The sequence below is a fragment of the Phallusia mammillata genome, chromosome 5 (assembly GCF_965637545.1).
Source record: "Phallusia mammillata chromosome 5, kaPhaMamm4.hap1.1, whole genome shotgun sequence".
In the NCBI taxonomy this organism is placed as follows: domain Eukaryota; kingdom Metazoa; phylum Chordata; class Ascidiacea; order Phlebobranchia; family Ascidiidae; genus Phallusia; species Phallusia mammillata.
In genome coordinates, this window is record NC_137256.1 from 11,881,407 (window position 1) to 11,898,956 (window position 17,550).

Here is a 17,550-nt window from a genome sequence, read left to right on the forward strand (position 1 = left end):
CCCCTGACCGGTGGTTCAGCTCCTGCAAATCAATTAAACACCGATAATTAACATAAAACTATTAATGAGAAAAGTTTATTTAAAGTGTCGACGTGTTAATAAATAAAATAAAAGACCATCAAGCACTTTCAACACAGCGGCTAGTCGAAAAGCAAATAATACCTACTAACCTTACAGTCAAGCCGTCGAAAAATTAATCAACATACAAATAAAGGCATATTACATACCGTGCTCATATACATGTCCTGCGTTGCCTTGAAGTGATGTGTCTGTGTAAGTTCCTCCAGTGATAGTATTTCTCACCTCTGCCCGTTCTAAAACGCAAGGAGTTAAAATGATCAGAAAACAAACATAAATCTAAAGTCCAAAATAACTTGTTTTGCAAAAAAGGTATTGCTGAGCACTCGCAATGGCTATATTATATTGTACTTACAAGTTAAGGCCATTTTCATTGTTTAACGTTAACTTAAGCCTTGTAACTTACCCACAATAGATATGGCTCTCAGTTGAAAATCTTCGAGGTATGACAATTGGAATTTTCGTATTGCTTCCATGCATGTATCTTGAAGTGTAGTTCTAAACTTTCCCGACCGTGTGCTGACCACCAAGTTTGCTTGTTCATCTTCGTCCAAGTCAGCAACAAACGCCACACTACCAGGGCCAAAATTGTATGCTTTGAGGCCTAATTTGTACAAAGCATAGCAAAATACGACCACTGAACCGCCTTTAAACAGCTTGTCGTGTTTTCCAGCAAATATTTGGAAAAGGTTGGTGGTGAGATCATGCACGTTTCCTTCGACTACCAGTTTGTACTTTCCATTCTCAGTTTGCAGGTGAACCGCTGCATCCATAAACGTTCCTTCTGCTACAAAGGCGGTAGGCCGAAGTGCTTGTTCAGGGTTTGGTTGAATTGCACTGCTCATGATGTCGTTCGATTAATTCAGTAATGAACTGTACAGCTATAGCTTTTCAAAAAAACGATGTACCTGCAACTAATTTTACAAATTACTGTATTTGCAAATATTACTGTTATTTATGCCTGAACTTGTTATTTTGCAGACAAAACGTTTTTTATTTATTTATTTTGACATGACGCTGTTGTCTGAAGATTATATCAGTAATTAACAGTAGTTAATAAGCAATACCTAATGTAGCCACTTTCTAAAAAAAAAACTTGCCACAACTTTATTGACCTGGACTTTGCAGCAGTCAAGTAATAATGCCAAAACGAACGCAAAATAACCGTCTCTTAAACCAAAAGACTTATCTGATTTTTCGCTTGACTTCGGGTAGGATTAGAGACTATTGCAGAGGTTGGATATATTTTTTCTCTCATTTACCGCTTTTAAAGATCAACTGGTCTTCACTACAAAAATGTCAATGACGACAACCAACAAAAGTTAAAAGTTAGTTAATAAAACCTTGTTTTGCTAAATGTCAAGACTGTCGTAGAATCAAACGGCTTTTGTGTACAGTGCCAGCTCTGGTATCAGGTGAAGGTGAAAAAACACAAAATGAGGAAGTAAATTCAACGCACAGGAAGGTACGGTGCATTGTAATTCAATAGGCTTTGTAAGGTTGTGTATCCACAGACACAATGATAAAATAAAATAGCAACTGAAAAAATTATTTTACGTCTTAAAACAATTGCTCACAATACAATCGGCACAAAAAGAGGGAAGAACAAGATATGTCAGATGGTGGCTTTTGCGCTTTGACAAACCAAATGAGGCACAATTCAACGTTACTCTAAAATAGCAAGGCAAGGATATTACTGTGCTGAAATTTGCCACAGCATTTAATTTATTCCCTTTTTACCTTTTCGTTTTCCGAAAAGCAAATCTTACTCGCTCATTTAAACAAAACGTAATAGCTTTTTGCCTCCCTATACTTTATCCATTTAAAGTGTAAGTTTTTTTGCTGTCAGCAAGGTGTAAAAGTGGAAAGTAAAGAAAAATAGGAAAACTAAGTTACTTAGATTTAAGTAGTGGTGCTACAAACGTGAGAACTTAAATTACAAAAGTTTGCGAATCACTGGTAGCGCCAAGAGCATTAATAAATATTTCAAAGCAAAGTTGTGTGAAAATACTGACGTTAAGATTTTAGTTTTAAAATAGAAGAACTTTAAAATAAACCTAAAAACATAGTTGGTAACCTTAATTTAGTACCCAAAGCTGAAATAACTGAGCTCTTTGCGTCCTGTATCAGAATTTACCAAACTTTTATGATTTGAATGTTTACGTTAATAGCTCCACCTCATTTTATTCGTTATGATGAAAACGTTCTCAGTGTCTTTTAATCAGCTACCAGTAAGAGAAACAAGACCTGTTTATAATATGAAATTTATCTACAGCTGGGATTTAGTCGAGATACTGATGATGAAACATCATTCCTATAGATCATTTTAAAAATGTCTCTTTGTAGAATGCAAATGCTGATTTGTTTTTTGGAAACGTGTTCTCATAATTAGCAGTTCTCAACAGAATAATTGTGCGGATGCTTTTGGAAAATCTACTACGCACTGGATGGTCGCCATACACAGTTTGAGAACCACGGAAGGGAAGTAGTCCGACAACTTTTCAACCAAAGATATTCCGATTATCAACCATATTTTCAGCGCTGCTCCAGCAATGGTGGGGAGACAATGTCTCCGAGACATGCCCAGGAAATACAACCAGCCAAGCATAACGGCAGGAACAAAAGTCCAATTACTCACGCACATCATAAAATGTGTAGTGTAAAATTTGCAAAATCATACTTAATGCTGTTAGAAAAGAATGCTAAAAAAATATTTAAAAAATAGGAAACACTTATCTAGCCATTTCTATGGCGACCTCCATTTTTGGCACATTTGGCGCTACAGAGCTTTAATGCATTTCTACCTTACTACGTGCTGCGGCATTTAGTAATGCCGAAAATCTAAGCAATTGTGGGTGTGTCTGTGGCTGTGATTGTGTGTGTGTTGCCAACAGAAGTTTAAGTAGTTGTAAACAGTTAGTTATAAAATAGCTCTAGAAAAATATCAGTCAAAATGGACATTCTCTGGCGAGTCACCGATTACCTTATGGATTTTAATAAGGTGCGAGCATTTCAAGATTTGTGTGGCTTGCGCGAGTCCGAGGAAAATCTCCCAACCGGCAAAAGCAAAAACACCGATGATCACAGCAACATGTTGTATGATGAGTTTGAGCCGAGAGACAGCACATTACGCCAAGTTAATCAATCCAAAAAACATATTAGTTCCTGTGGAAAAGCGGAGAATGCTTCCTGTCCAAATTTGCCAGAACGGGTTTCTGAACAAAAAACTTATAATGTCAAGAACTGGTTTCTTTACTGTCTGTTTCGTTTTGGATCTACCCTTGGCCACGAAGTCTTTTACATCACGTTTATTCCCTGTATATTTTGGAACCTTGATCCATTCATCGGAAGAAAGATGATTGTTGTTTGGGTTGTTACGATGTAAGTGACAAGTTAATACAGCTTAATATAGCATATTTTGCTACAAATTGATTTAGTAAATGAAAATGCGATGACTAAAGATGACACTTAGATAAAAAAAATTAGCTGATATTTGTTGTTAAACTGTGATTTGTGGATTTCAACAAACCATGATTTTTTCAATAGCATTCAGTTCATTGTTGAACATATTTTGCTTTTTTTATTTGTAGGTATATTGGCCAAGCCTTAAAAGATTTAATTAAATGGCCACGTCCAACTTGGCCACCTGTATTCAAACTAGAAACAAGGGTTGAGGCTGAATATGGAATTCCATCCACACATGCTATTGCAGGAACAGCATTACCATTCTCATTTTTAATGGCAATGTATGGTAGATATGAGGTAAAGAATAATATTTTTATTTTGTAATAACAAAGCTTTTGTAACATTTAATTGTGACCAAAATAGTTAATATATACTTGGTAAATGCAACTACTCTATTCAATACGCATTGACTAACGTTTAGCATTAATTAACTTTTTGGTGAAACTTGCATACAAGCTAAAAAATGTTCACAATGGCAAGGTCTAAAAAATTGCACCTGACTTATTCTTGCTTTTTGCAACTTTATAGTTTCCTTTGGAGATTGGAATTATTCTTGCTTGCAGTTGGTGCCTGCTTGTGGCCCTGAGTAGACTTTATGTGGGAATGCATTCAATACTGGTATGCAGGAAATTGTTGTTGGTATTTTTGACACAAAAAGACACTATAATAATGTGTTTGCACTCTTGTCAAGGATGTTATTACTGGTGTCACCCTGACAGCAATTTATTTATGGCTTGGTTGGCCTTTCATGGATATGGTTGAGATTTATGCAATGACTTCAACCTTTGCACCATGGCTCATAGTAATGTCACATTTTCTGCTCGGTAAGCTTTTTAAAACCTTTAAGACTTTTTTCTAAAACCCAATGGTTTATGTTTCAATAGCACTGATTTTTTGCATCGGGTCATATTTTGACATCATGTGTGTACTAAATAGTGAAAATACAAGTTGGTCTTTGAGTCAAACCTTAAATTCATACTTTGAACTAGATTCAGTTGTTTACCAAGTGTCACATGCAGTTTGGCTCACATCATGTTAAAATAAACCTTTGCCCTAGTTGCATTTGCATCAATTGCCCTGGGGTTATGTTACATTCAAGAGGGCTTTGAATTTTGTCTGTTTGCTTCAGGTGTGTTTTATCCAAGCACCGATCGTTACACCACAACAAGAGGAGACACTGTAATTATACTGGCTGTTGGAGCTGGATCAAATTGTGTTACACACTGGCATTACCAATATGGATACAACTTGTAAGTGAGAAATACCTTTCTCAGTCTCTTTTTAGTATTAATATTAAATATTATATGTAGTTTCCTTGTGGTCACTGGTATGCTTTACTTTTTATGTAAATGCTTAATTAACTAACATTATGTGCACAAGTTGAGTCATGTTGGATATTGTCCAAGTTCCATGTCTGGAAAGTTTAGAACCTTGTTGTGGGTATTGAAGTATAATTTGAAATAAATTCATTTACCCAAAACTACCAGCAGATTTATCTTTTGTTATATTTTATTTACCCAATTAAAAAATTGACATCAAGGGTGTTGACTGCAATAGTACTAAAGATATAAGCCTTGATCAAACTGCTTCTATACGTCATGATGTGGTCACATGCAGATGTAGTAAGGCACAAGCAACAACAGAGTCACATGTCCCAACTGCTTCATTACAAAATATTTGTACTTTTTTACCTTTGTAAAGCGATTGATCTTGTTTCAACGAATGTAGTTTGTATTGTTTAACAAAAATTTGATTGATATTCTCTGTACTGTCTGTAACTGAAGTTTGTATTTTTCAAACAATTATGTGCATTTTGTTTTTACACTTCCTTGTTTTTTTATTTACACCTTTCAATTTTTGTTTTGTCAGTGGACCCAGTGGAAATGTCCCCTTTCTGTTGACTTTTCCGACTCTTTCTTCACTGGGCATAAGTCTTGCAAGGGCCGTTATTGGAATTCTCATTACTGTGTTAACCCGGCAAGTTATGAAGGCAGCAAGCCTTACACTTGTCTGTCAAGCAGTAGGTGTTTCGAAAAATGATCGCTTGGCTCGACAGCGTAAAGATGTGGAGGTCACATACAAGTTTGTGACGTACACGGTGGTGTCCTTCGTGGCGCTTGGTATGGTACCTATTCTGTTACAGCAGTTAGGATTGGTCCACTCGTAAAGGAAGATTTACAAGTTAATTAAACATTGTGAAGCGTAGGCTTATGAATTATGTAAATATAGACAGCTTCGCTCCACAGCAGTGTTGTATATGTCATTGTAGCGTCATGTTGTTGCAAATAACGTGGTAACCTCGCAAAATTCTGTCGCAGAAACTGATACAATTCGTTCTAAACTGTAGAAGACATTAAATATACTTTGTCCGAAGCAACTTGTGTCAACATTGTAAATACAGTTTGCCTAGTGTTTATACGTATCTTTTTTCGCGCATAACTATGTACATTCTTCTACTTTTTATCTATACCCCATTTACATTTGTATGAGATTTACTGTAATCATCGCTTGGTTATAAATCGTGTCTCTTGTATTATGATTACTTACGCAATGATCAGGTAACTTTTGCCCGGGAGTGAACGGTAATTCTGCTCGCCAAATTATTACATTTGCGTGGTTTTTTAACAGAAGATTAACGGCCGTGTTGTTTTTGCAGAAATCGCGTAGTTTCCTACCAGTCATTTCGTACGTCATGCCTGTGCGCGTGACTGCCTTGACAGGCCTAATGATGCAGCAGAGCTTTTTGTTTTTTTTTACCATATGCTTTTTCAACTACCATTGTGCCTTTGAGTTCGTCCGGTTTCGTTTTTTCATTGTGATTTTTCTATTCTCAATACCCGTCTTGGAGTAGCATTTTTTCGGTACATCGGTATCGTGATGTTAACCTTGTGATGAAATCTATGCCTATAGCAGAGCCCAAACTAAGGTTAATCCGTCCAAATCAACTTGTTTACCTCAAACTTTCACGCAATTTTTAAAATGTCGCCCCGCCCAAATGGTAACACAGACTCTGAGTTTATGTGATGTCATATCTTACATTATGTACATAGCAATACACAAAAGATATGCTGATAACATACTTACAAAATTTCATTTCAACTGTTTGTGTGTCAGTTGCAGAACTTTTTTATTTAGTCAGCAACTTGCTCAAACAAGTTACTACATTTAAGACGATGCCGCAACTGGGCAAAGCCAACAGAGGAAACTGGTTCACAATGGCCAAGCAACCGCTTAGGATATTAATGCTTCTACATGGATTTAGTGACACTGAGCCGGCATCGCTTTAGTTACCAAGCAGTTGCTCGGCCGTTGTAAAACCAGTTTCCACTGTGATTTATGCTCTGTTGTGGCATCTAGCAGAATAGTTAGGGCATGGCTTTTATCATGTTACTGCCAACAAACTGGTGTTTCTGTTGGATTGCTACGCTTGCCAATGCGGCCTACCAGCTGCACTGACGAGACCTTGTACGTCGAAACAAAGCGCACTGTCTACAGCTCACTTAACATAATGACGTTGTCAAAAAGCGACACTAGCACACATATTTTGCAATTTTTGTGGTTCGCAACCAAAAATATTTCTCAATAAAGGCATGAAAAAGTCTAATTGTTAGGCTATGGTATACCAGAACCAGTATAAGCAGGGTTGCCATCGACATGGACCTCAAAAACGGACAAGCGAAAAAAAAAACTTATATAGCAAACAAAACAAACGTTGTCGAAAAAATCTTTGCATATATGCGACCCATGACATATCACGTGCTATATTTTGGGCCAGAAACAATCTGTTCCAGCAACCCCTTGTTCGTAGAAACTACTTCGTGCATCTCACGACAGCTCGGGTCCAAGTTTACTTTTACTTGTAGCTGGGATTTGACTTGTAATTGTTGAAAAGAAGGGCTCAAGGCTAAAACAAGGACATTTCTTAGAAATACAATAATTAAAGGACAATAATTTTTTCCCAAGACATTGTTCTTCAAAATAAAGATAATTTTTAGAAATAAGGACGGTATGGCAACCCTGAGTATCAGGTTTCACGTGCTAGTAATACCTCCCTCACATTTGGCTTCGCCACAACTAGGCAAATAAGAACCGCTTTACACATTGGACTTTAACCCATAAAATAAACTGCCGGGTCGCGTTGCTTTGTGATTGTTTCAAATTCCTAATTTTCCCGTTAGGTGTCGTTAAAGAACATCTATCCACGTAAGAACATCACGCTGGGCTGGCAAGATCGTGCGATTAGAGGTTAAATAGTAGTCTTTTACCAAAGCCTGTTGTGTTGAGTTTAAACTTAATCAATATTCGCTCGAAACCCCACACTTTTTTGTTTGTATTAACTAACCCAACGCCGTCAAACTGCAGGTCGGCGGAAGTCCAACGTTTTGATGACAACGATCGATTTTGTTTTCAATGTCCTAAAATATAATGATTAAACGACACAAAAATACAGTAAAATTTACCATAGTGTAGCATGACAAAGCATTGTTCTGCGTCAATCAATCTGTCATTTTTACGCCATACAGTTGACTCGAAACTAAAAGTTTTAAACGGCTGCTTCTTGCTGGTATACCAATATAATAATATTAAAAGAGAATAAAAGCGGTTTGATTAACAGGAAGAAAACTATCTATTGTTTGAAAACGGTGTATAGCCATTAGTCACCCACTGGCATAGGCAGCCGAAAAGATTTGCTGACGTTAAGCATAAGAGGTGTTTTTACCAAACCTATGGTTTTCCAAACTGGGGTTCGACGGGACCAACAAAGACTTTTTTATTGATTTCCAACACTGAATAAATTGTCTTAATACACAAAATCAAAAATTTGACCCCTCCTGGCCGTCATAGCCATCCTAATGTTTGTGTCAGAAAACAGTTTCAGTATTTAAATGCCATGGCAGGTATTTATCTGTTCTGGTACATAATGGGACCGCGTGAATAAAATGCAAGGGTGCCATCACGCATTCCTAATGCGTTTTCCGCTGTGCAGTCAGGCATAAAAGTAGTATAATACGTCGCATGAAATGACTCGCGTAGCAACGGGTGGTAGGAAGTCGGTTGACTCACTGTCATTTGCAGACGTGGAAGCCAGCTCAGTGACGCTGTCATAATGGTTCAACCGTTAGCTCCCCAAACCAGTGGTGATCGCATATTACTTTCATCGCTTAAAAGAGGTCAGGGAAGGCCAAAAGTTGTAGTTTCGTTACGAGCAGCAGCATTATTTGGTGTTCACGCATTACACGACTTCCGCAGACGACGTAAATGTATGATTATGCTTGCGCAGAGTTAGGCAACGGAATTACCGACACTTCATCACTTTCGTCGTGTGTTAGGTGTGCCACGCATTCTACCAGCAACCTCTTCATAGAGTTTGCTATTGTTAGGGTGTATGCCTACTGTGTACAATGTATGTGAATTAAAGAACAGTAGATTGGTGTGAAAGTAACAGCATTTTTTGCAACGGTTACTTTTCTTTGCAGTTAAATTCAGGCGAAACAAAATACCTTTACGTTGTTTTGTAAAACGTTTTGTTTTTTTCTGTGAAAAAAGCTTACCAACGCCATTGTTATTCAATGCCTGACTAATATGGGGCACAACATGGCCAGGTTTCTGCAACGGAAAAGAGTGGCTGTTCTGATGCTGGGTAAGACAATGCCTTATTAACCTATAATTTAACATACGCGATCGATACTTAAAAAGTGGGACCTGATTTCATTGGTTCCACTGCTGATAGGAAGACTGATTTTAAGATTACTTAATTCTGTGATCTTTAAAAGCACAGTTTTTGGTATAAGATGGTATGTTTGGGTATATATTTTTGGTATAAGATGGTATGCTTGGGTATATATTTTCGGTATAAGATGGTATGCTTGGGTATAACATGTCAGATTTTGAGTTTGGCTGAAGAAATTATTAACTCATAAACCTTGATGGTGATTCAATCACTTGTAGTAATTGTTTAAATCCTAAACACGCACTCTTCAGCAAATTGTTTTCATGCGCTAGCTATTATTAACAGAAATATATAGCCGATATTAACGCAAACTGATTTTTGCGGGCAAAGTATTTGGACCTGTAACAACCATTTTCATCATTGTCACATTATGTGTGATTCAACTTAGTCTCGAATGGGGCCACTACGTTTCACGTTGATTCACCGCCCTGTATTAACTACATTGCAGCATTAGGTATGTAAGGGATCATTCATGACACCTTCCCTGTTCTGTATGTCTTATTTAGGTTAAAAAATAACCAACGACATTCAATCCCAGGTTGGCGCTGCATTAAGTAAACCCTGGGAAGTATTTCTGTTAACTAGTTAGTTAATCAAGTTTTACTAACCAACACATCCTCATCGCGGAAGTAAACAGAAATGACGCCAGTTGTTAGTATTTAAAGCAGTGGTTCCCAACCTTTTTGTAGTCACGGACCCCTTTTATAAACTTCATCGGTCCGCGGACCCCCAACGTAATTTAGTCTATTTTCGTTTCCTACATTTTACATTATTATACGTTGTTTTTGGGCAGAATTTTATTCAACCTTCAAAGTCCTTTAATCTCAATAAAGTTACTGTAGTGTAGCAGTCAATGCACTAAAAGGGATAAATTTTCTAGTGTACAATACTTAAAACAAAGCACTAAGAATTCTATTGTTAATGTGTGTTGTGATGTCACAATGGAGGTAACAATCACAAGTTTTCCTAATCCAAGGGTTTGATAAACAGTTTGCATTATATACAGGATTGTAAAAACGGTTTGGGAACTTAAAAATATTGCACTGTTGTTAATGCTACTACAAATGTTTGCCTCCACGGACCCCTTGGGGGTCCGCGAACCCCAGGTTGGGAACCACTGATTTAAAGCATGCTGAGATTAAAGCATACTGTACAAACAGCATTTAAATGTGTAAAACAAAATGCTTTCGCTAAGGTTTTATCAACTGTAGACGGTGTACAGCAGTCTTTACGTATCATCAAATACTTGCTTGTGGAGAACTCAAAAACATTATTTTAATCTTTTCAAAACACACTAGAATTACCAATACTTCTGATATTTGCAATATCCATTTACTGAGTAGTTTCTTTATGGTACATTAGCTCATATGTTAAGGGCTAAAGTGAAAGGGGATAAAAAAGTGAACAAAGTACCCGTTTTACAGTTTTTGATTAGTGTTATTATGGGTCCCCTTCCCTGAAGGGGACACATATTGTTTTTGTCTATATTTTTTTTTCTTTTTTCTTTTTTTCTTTTTTCTTTTTTTCTTTTTTTCTTTCTAACGCGGATTTGTTCCCACGTTTTGGTCAAGAAAGAATGGTTCAAACTTTTTCAAATTTGCACACATTACAGATATTGGTCTAAAGATGGTCCATGTGAATTTTGACCCCGTTTGCTCCCTCGGTTCACCCACAGCCCCCCAAAACGTGAAATTTTTAACGCGGATTTGTTCCCACGTTTTGATCAAGAAAGAATGGTTCAAACTTTTTCATATTTACACACATTATAGATATTGGTCTAAAGATGGTCCATGTGAATTTTGACCTCATTTGATCCCTCAGTTCACCCACAGCCCCCCAAAACGTGAATTTTTTAACGCAGATTTGTTCCCACGTTTTGGTCAAGAAAGAATGGTTCAAACTTTCTCAAATTTACTCTTATTATAGATATTGGTCAAACGATGGTCCATGTGAATTTTGACCCCGTTTGACCCCTCGGTTCACCCACAGCCCCCCAAAACGTGAAATTTTTGAAACGGCTATACTTGCTAAAGCAGATGTTTCTGGAGTTTCATACTTTTTGATTGGTACATTGCAGCGTATTTTAAACTATTTTGTAACTTGAAGTTGTATATATCCATTTTCACCCCTTTACCCCCAAATATTTGTTTGTTTGTTCGCATGTTATTGAGGCCAGAAATACAAGACTTAAACTGCTGAAATTTTTAACAGCTGTGGATAGGGTGCTCCTTGTTGGCTGGTAAAAATTTCAGTGCAATCGGCTCAGTAATAGTAAAAATATGTTTTTACATGCTGTCTTCTGTCATATTTGTGCTCGCTCAGTGCACAGCTGACGCAATGGGAGTGATTGACGATAGTGGCACATGGAAAAATGCCTCTGCTTCACGCATGAACGCAGTCGTCACTTGACCATTTTCTCTCTGGTTGGAATTGAGATGATACGGTGTTAGTGATATTGCGCTGTAAACGTTAACGCTGCGGGGTCACGGCAGGGACAGGCGATGCGTATGACGTCATGACCGTATTTGCCTGTCGCTCAGTGCACAGCTGACGCAATGGGAGTGATTGACCATAGTGGCGCATAGAAAAAATGCCTCTGCTTCACGCATGAACGCAGTCGTTACGTGACCATTTTCTCAGTCAGATAGAAGTATCAACTCTCAAGGGAGTAATTCACTTGTTTACGATTAAGGCGGGTGAATGCAGCGGGAGTGCTCAGCTTGACGTCCGGACCGACGTTTTATGAGGCAGTCGTGTCGGTGATTAGAAATCAGCTGTTTTTGCGCAGCTATGCTATGTCGTTTTATTAAGTTATCAAGCACATTTTAAGTTTTGGAAAATTGTGTTTGAAAACTGACCTTGAACGACAATATCAAGGTCAAAGCATGAGAATAAATTGAAAGTATTTCCTGTTATTTTTTCCTATTTACTGTTTTTTTTGTAATTATATGAAAATAATGATGCAAAAACAATACGGACAAAACTTTTTGGGTTAAGGCTAAAGTTGGTTAAGCTTGTCCTTAAGAATCTAAAAATAACCAGGATGTTTGTTTACCATAAATCCGCACAAACGCGCATATGGGGACCCATTCGTTTTTGCTTGCAAAAACAATCATATATGTAGATCAAATGATGTGTATAGTAAATTGGTAAATATCTAACAGTGATTGTGCCCTATTTTTACTGTTACCAAATCGCATATGCATATGTGTGGGGACCCATTAGATTATGCTTGCAGAAACAATTAGGTTATAAAGTGCCAGGAAAAAGATAGGGACCCAATGAAATGTAGGTGCCAAATATATATCCATTATAAATATAGTAAATGGAATATGTGATACATCATTAAATATGATGTAGTATATATAACCCAGCAATATATAGGAAAACCGCTATTCTAGTTTTGTAAGTGATTTCGCGAAGGAACTTGGTTCGCACTCAAATTTGTTCATCACAAACATGCTGCAAGTGTTGCAATTTGAGGCGCCACACGCTCTCGAGCAATCCAGTATTGTACAACTACGAGTATGTTGTTTTGAGGTGAACAACTCAACAGTTTCCTTCCTATACGACAAACGGTTGAACCTTTCTTTCGCTACAACCGCTCAAACAGTAAACAAACCTTGCAAAGTAGTATGGCCAGCGAAAACCGGATAGGCTCACTTTATCTTAAAGTTAAGGGTCCGATGTTTTTCATACAAAATTAATTTCGAATAATGCAGCAGATTTTTTTCAGGACTAGAGAATTCCGGCAAAACAACGATACTGTACAAGTTATTGACAGGAGAAAAAATACTTCCTGTACCAACTTTCGGTAAGATAGCTGTTATCAACTGTTTAACTAAATTTGAGGTACTTTTTCATCTTTACTTGTGCCTTCCACAGGGTTTAACATGGAAATCCTTCCATTTGATGACATTGAGTTGGACGTGATGGACGTTGGTGGCGATGAAAGGATAGTACCTCTGTGGAAGCATTATCTTATTTCGGCGTCAGCCCTGATATATGTACTGGACTGTTGTGACGTAAATCGTATGGAAGAAAATAAAGATTTGCTGGAGGTTAAATCTCTAACATGAAAAGAAAATTGCAAAACCGTTTTAGAATGTTTAATCAGCAATTAGGTATCGGTGCATTTTAGTTGTTAACATTAGTGATGCACCGAACCCGCCTAAAAAGGTTCGGGCCGAAACCGAATATTCGGCCACGAGGCCGAATAATTTCGGCCGAATCAGGCCGAACCTAAAATCCTGTTCTTATGGATGTTTTCAACTGAACCTTGTGTCGTTGATGCGAGTGAAGTGAATTATGACAAATCAAAATCACTTACACCATCTGGAAGCTTTACTAAACTTGCAATATTTTGCAGACAAAGTGGCTCGTATTTTATAGAGACAACAATTAGTTAATTTATGACGTTTTGTATAGGTGAAAATGCTAGTTTGGGCATTAATTGCATGCAATCAAAAAGTTCGGTTTAGGCCGAATTTTCAAAAAAGTTCGGGCCGAAACCGAAACATCGAAAGACAGCGTATTCGGCCGAAATGTTTCGGCCAACCGAAACTTCGGTGCATTACTAGTTAACATGTTTAACCGAGATTGGATTCTGATCAAAGCTATTGAAATAATCCATAGAAAATTAACCTCTTTACTTCCAAGAAACAATAACAAATGACACGGGCATTTTTCTATCAGTTAATGTAAGTCCGTCTAGTTTTAAAATAAAGTTAGAAACAAATAATTACTTGGCTTCCTTTAAAAATATTGTTTTGCAGGATATAATGTCGAGACCCGAAAGGAAAGGCGTCCCATTGCTAGTGATTGTAAACAAAACTGACAACTTGGGCTACGAATTGTCTTCAGACGACTTGCAACTGAGACTCGATTTACAGACCAACTGTAAAAGGCGCCCATATAGTATGTGCACCTGTATAACATTTTGTGCTTGAAAAAATATCTATCAATGACAAAATGGTCTGAGAAAATGTTCGATTTTTTTAATTGTTTTTTTTTACGTTAAAACAGTTTTGGTCAGTGGTTCTCAACCGGGGGTCCGCTGACCCCTGGGGGTCCGCCAAGCCTTTTCAGGGGGTCCGCGACAACCTCTTAATTCCCGCAAAAAAGAGTCGCCAATTGAATAAAACGCTTCGGCGTTTAAAAAATAGCATGAAACTTGTTTGAAAACATTCTTACAAACCACAATGCCATAATGCATTATGACGTCTAAACCCCATCGTGATGCAACAGACGTGAATTGTCAGTGGAAAACAACGTCACATTACACCAGGGCTGCCAAAGCTTGGGTTTTGCCCCAAGATCTTGGGTTTTTACTTGACATCTTGGGTTCTTGGGTTTTATTTTGAAAATTATAGCAATTCTTGGGTTTTGAGTCTTATGGATGAAATAGATATATATAAGAACTATTTTAACGAGAAAAGTTTTTCGGGTAGTTGCACTGTTTGGGCCATTTTATCATCTCTTTTATTTTCTCTCTATTCTAGACCTTAATTCTTTCTAGATAAGTATACAGTGAAAGCAATCGTTACACTTAAAAATGCAACTAGATCAATGTTCGTTAAACATAAAAACTGCGAACCATCAAAGAAGTTTTAAAGTTTTTAAATATACTGTAGACATTACTAATTTTATGAAAAAGAAAACAGATGATGATCATCAAACAGCCAAGAGTGAACTGGCGATTGCTGCATATTTTATTGAACATAATATTCCCTTTGCTTACATTGACCATTTCCTACCAAAAGAAGTTGCATTTCCGGACTGTAAATTGTCAAATATTTGTCAATGAAACGAGTAAATTTCTTAATTAATTGCATTTCTAACCACATTTTGCATTCTTGGGTTTTCATTTAAATTCTTGGGTTATTTTGCTGTGAGTCTTGGGTTTTGTTGAAATTCTCATTGGCAGCCCTGCATTACACTGTAATGGCTCTTTCTTGTTGATTCCCGATGTCGCAACCCAGAAAAAGGGATTGAAATTTTGGTCCTGGACCGAATGTGGTTGTAACTTTATGCACCATGTTTTGGTTGCTTGTTAATAAAAAAGGACAAAATTGCCTAAAACTTCTAAATCTAAGGGGTCCGCAATTAGATTACAGCACCGAAAAGGGTCCGCGAAGGCAAAAAGGTTGAGAACCACTGGTTTAGGTGCTGCAAAATTGACTTTTAATAGGTTATCGCGTTTAAATATGATTAGATTGGTTTAAACAGAATATTAGATTTTCAGATGTGAAAATCACTTTTACGGTCGTGGCTGCTATTACACAACGGAAGTTTTATTCTTTGTGTAGTTGCGTACGACAAGTAAGTCTTTTCAACACATTGCAAACACATATTGTTGTCTGCTTTGCAGAAGTACAAATGGTGTCAGCGGAAACTGGCGACGGTTTAACCGAAGCATTTACATGGCTTTGTGCCACCTTGGGATCTGGACACGCCAGCAAGAAGCTTAAACGCATGCGAGAGAAGTTGGTCAAGAAGGAAAAGGAAACGGTCATCAACAAGCGACGAAAAACTGATTCACTGAGCGACGATATGCTCTCTGATGACGATTTGGACACCAGTGATGTCGGAGATGTACAGACTCCAATTGCGAATGTTGTAACTAATCTGAAGCCAACAACCGATGCAGAAGATCCGATCGATGTTCGGACTTTCTCATTTGCGGAGAGCTACGACCGCGTCAATGCGTTTTTCAAAGGAAAGGCTGATGAGATCGGCTTGATGATGTCGGGACTGAAATCACCAACTCAACCTGAGCACACACCAGAACCAGTCACTGATCAATTCCAGTTTGGAAATGCTGTTGACACTCTATCTAGTAACCCGCATAAGCCCATGTCGCCACGCCGTATGGGCAGCATGATGCGACTCCAGGAATTTGTTGAGAAACGGAACATGGCCAAAGCGAAGGTTGAGGCAAAACGAAAGAATGCGGCAATGCAAAGTGAATCAGCAACCACGTCTAAGAAATTTGGTTTCTCGCCAAGCCCACAGACTGCAGAGTTTACATTCAGTAGACTGTTCAGTTACTTCTCTCGCAATTCGTCTGTGGCCAGTCAGAGTGACGAAGAGAAACAAACGTCACTGCCTTCACCAAATCGAGCTGCCAGCGGAAAAGAGGAAAACCAAGGAGCTGAGAGAAGCAGCAGCCTTCCCCATCTGAAGCATCACAACGTTGGAGTGTCGAAAAGCAACTCGGTCTACTGGAAAGAAAGGCACCTGAGGCGTATGAGTGTCGACAACGGCCTAGCCGGAAGTTCCATTGACGAAACAATACAGGAAGAAGTATTAAAAGAACAGCCAGGAACTCAACGCTCGCCTGCTAAGAGCATGAGACCGACAATTTTATCTGTATTAGCTAGCATAAGGCTGTCGTTTGGTTCGTTGCGAAGAGGATCCAAAGACGGACAGAGCAGCAATGAAAACACTGCACGTGAGAGCCCGTTAAAGATCGGGAACTCCGTTTTCCACGTTGCACAAGAGGTGAGTTGAAATCGCAAAAAAACTGCTCTTCACAACGTTGTGGAAAAAACCTTTGACATGGCTGATATAATTTTCTTAAATACAACCATATATTAGTCGTTACAGTTTTTAGTGATTACGTTTTTGCCAAGAGATTTCCTTTCCAGTTGCAACCACCGAGGTCAGCCGAAGAAAGGTGACAGTTATGGCTGACTTTCATTCAGAGTTTTGGCGTAACAGCGACATCATGAGGATGATTGTTTAAGAATTCAAGCGCTGTATCCCGAAAAGAAAAAATTCAATCGTTGCTGTTTTTAATAAATGAAATGTTTCAAACTGTTTGTGGGGTTATCTTCACTTTATTATGACAATTTGTCATTCTTTACCGCAAAATTTAAAGTAGTAGATGATGCAAATAACACGCCCAATCAGTTTCAAACAAACTTGGAAGTGATCACTTAGCTTGGTGTCTTTCAAAAGATTCTGTTATTGACATAGTGGGTACAGGCAACCTTTAGCTCAACATTTGAAAATTTTGTTCAAATAGGTAATTTTTACACAGGATAAGTAAAGGCAAACAGAAACAAAATGACTTAAGGTGATCTGAATAAGTCAATTTAAATCCGGTTTTTCAACTCGAAAATGTCCAATCACACTATTTTCAGTAAATGTGCTGTGTTGATGTACCTCTCCATAATCGACAGCATGTAGAAGATATAAACTCGCGTGACCCGAAAAAGATCACGGTGTGCGGTCGACTATGTGAAATGATGTGAAACCTGCTAGAACCAGTG

At 37.9% G+C, this 17,550-nt stretch overlaps 2 protein-coding genes across 3 annotated transcripts; both read left to right on the forward strand.

Annotated features, from left to right (window-relative positions):
- The first annotated feature begins 2,871 nt into the window (after nucleotides 1-2,871).
- On the forward strand, nucleotides 2,872-6,618 carry LOC145230301 (sphingosine-1-phosphate phosphatase 2-like). Its single transcript, XM_080095688.1, has 6 exons — nucleotides 2,872-3,459; nucleotides 3,669-3,840; nucleotides 4,072-4,161; nucleotides 4,235-4,367; nucleotides 4,673-4,793; nucleotides 5,413-6,618. The coding sequence occupies exons 1-6, from the start codon at nucleotides 3,032-3,034 to the stop codon at nucleotides 5,708-5,710; spliced, it is 1,242 nt and encodes a 413-aa protein (XP_079951814.1). The 5' UTR covers nucleotides 2,872-3,031; the 3' UTR covers nucleotides 5,711-6,618.
- Nucleotides 6,619-9,025: 2,407 nt separating this feature from the next.
- LOC145230316 (uncharacterized) lies at nucleotides 9,026-17,092 on the forward strand. Of its 2 annotated transcripts, none has more exons than XM_080095710.1 (6): nucleotides 9,026-9,184; nucleotides 13,011-13,088; nucleotides 13,160-13,335; nucleotides 14,050-14,191; nucleotides 15,645-16,777; nucleotides 16,924-17,092. In XM_080095710.1, exons 1-6 carry the CDS (start codon nucleotides 9,127-9,129, stop codon nucleotides 16,954-16,956), a joined length of 1,620 nt encoding a protein of 539 aa, XP_079951836.1. In that variant the 5' UTR covers nucleotides 9,026-9,126; the 3' UTR covers nucleotides 16,957-17,092. The 2 variants fall into 2 exon arrangements, with proteins under 2 accessions (XP_079951836.1, XP_079951837.1); XM_080095711.1 differs by having other exon boundaries at nucleotides 13,160-13,281.
- Nucleotides 17,093-17,550: the final 458 nt, after the last annotated feature.

What these genes read in the sequence shown, in the direction of transcription:
- LOC145230301 (XM_080095688.1), top strand. Translation starts at nt 3,032, where the DNA reads ATGGACATTCTCTGGCGAGTCACCGATTACCTTATGGATTTTAATAAG. An exon ending in CAATGTATGGTAGATATGAG is followed by an intron (nt 3,841 to 4,071) that starts GTAAAGAATAAT and finishes GCAACTTTATAG; the next exon opens with TTTCCTTTGGAGATTGGAAT. An exon ending in TACCAATATGGATACAACTT is followed by an intron (nt 4,794 to 5,412) that starts GTAAGTGAGAAA and finishes TTGTTTTGTCAG; the next exon opens with TGGACCCAGTGGAAATGTCC.
- LOC145230316 (XM_080095710.1), top strand. Translation starts at nt 9,127, where the DNA reads ATGGGGCACAACATGGCCAGGTTTCTGCAACGGAAAAGAGTGGCTGTT. An exon ending in AAAATAAAGATTTGCTGGAG is followed by an intron (nt 13,336 to 14,049) that starts GTTAAATCTCTA and finishes ATTGTTTTGCAG; the next exon opens with GATATAATGTCGAGACCCGA. An exon ending in TTTTCCACGTTGCACAAGAG is followed by an intron (nt 16,778 to 16,923) that starts GTGAGTTGAAAT and finishes TTTCCTTTCCAG; the next exon opens with TTGCAACCACCGAGGTCAGC.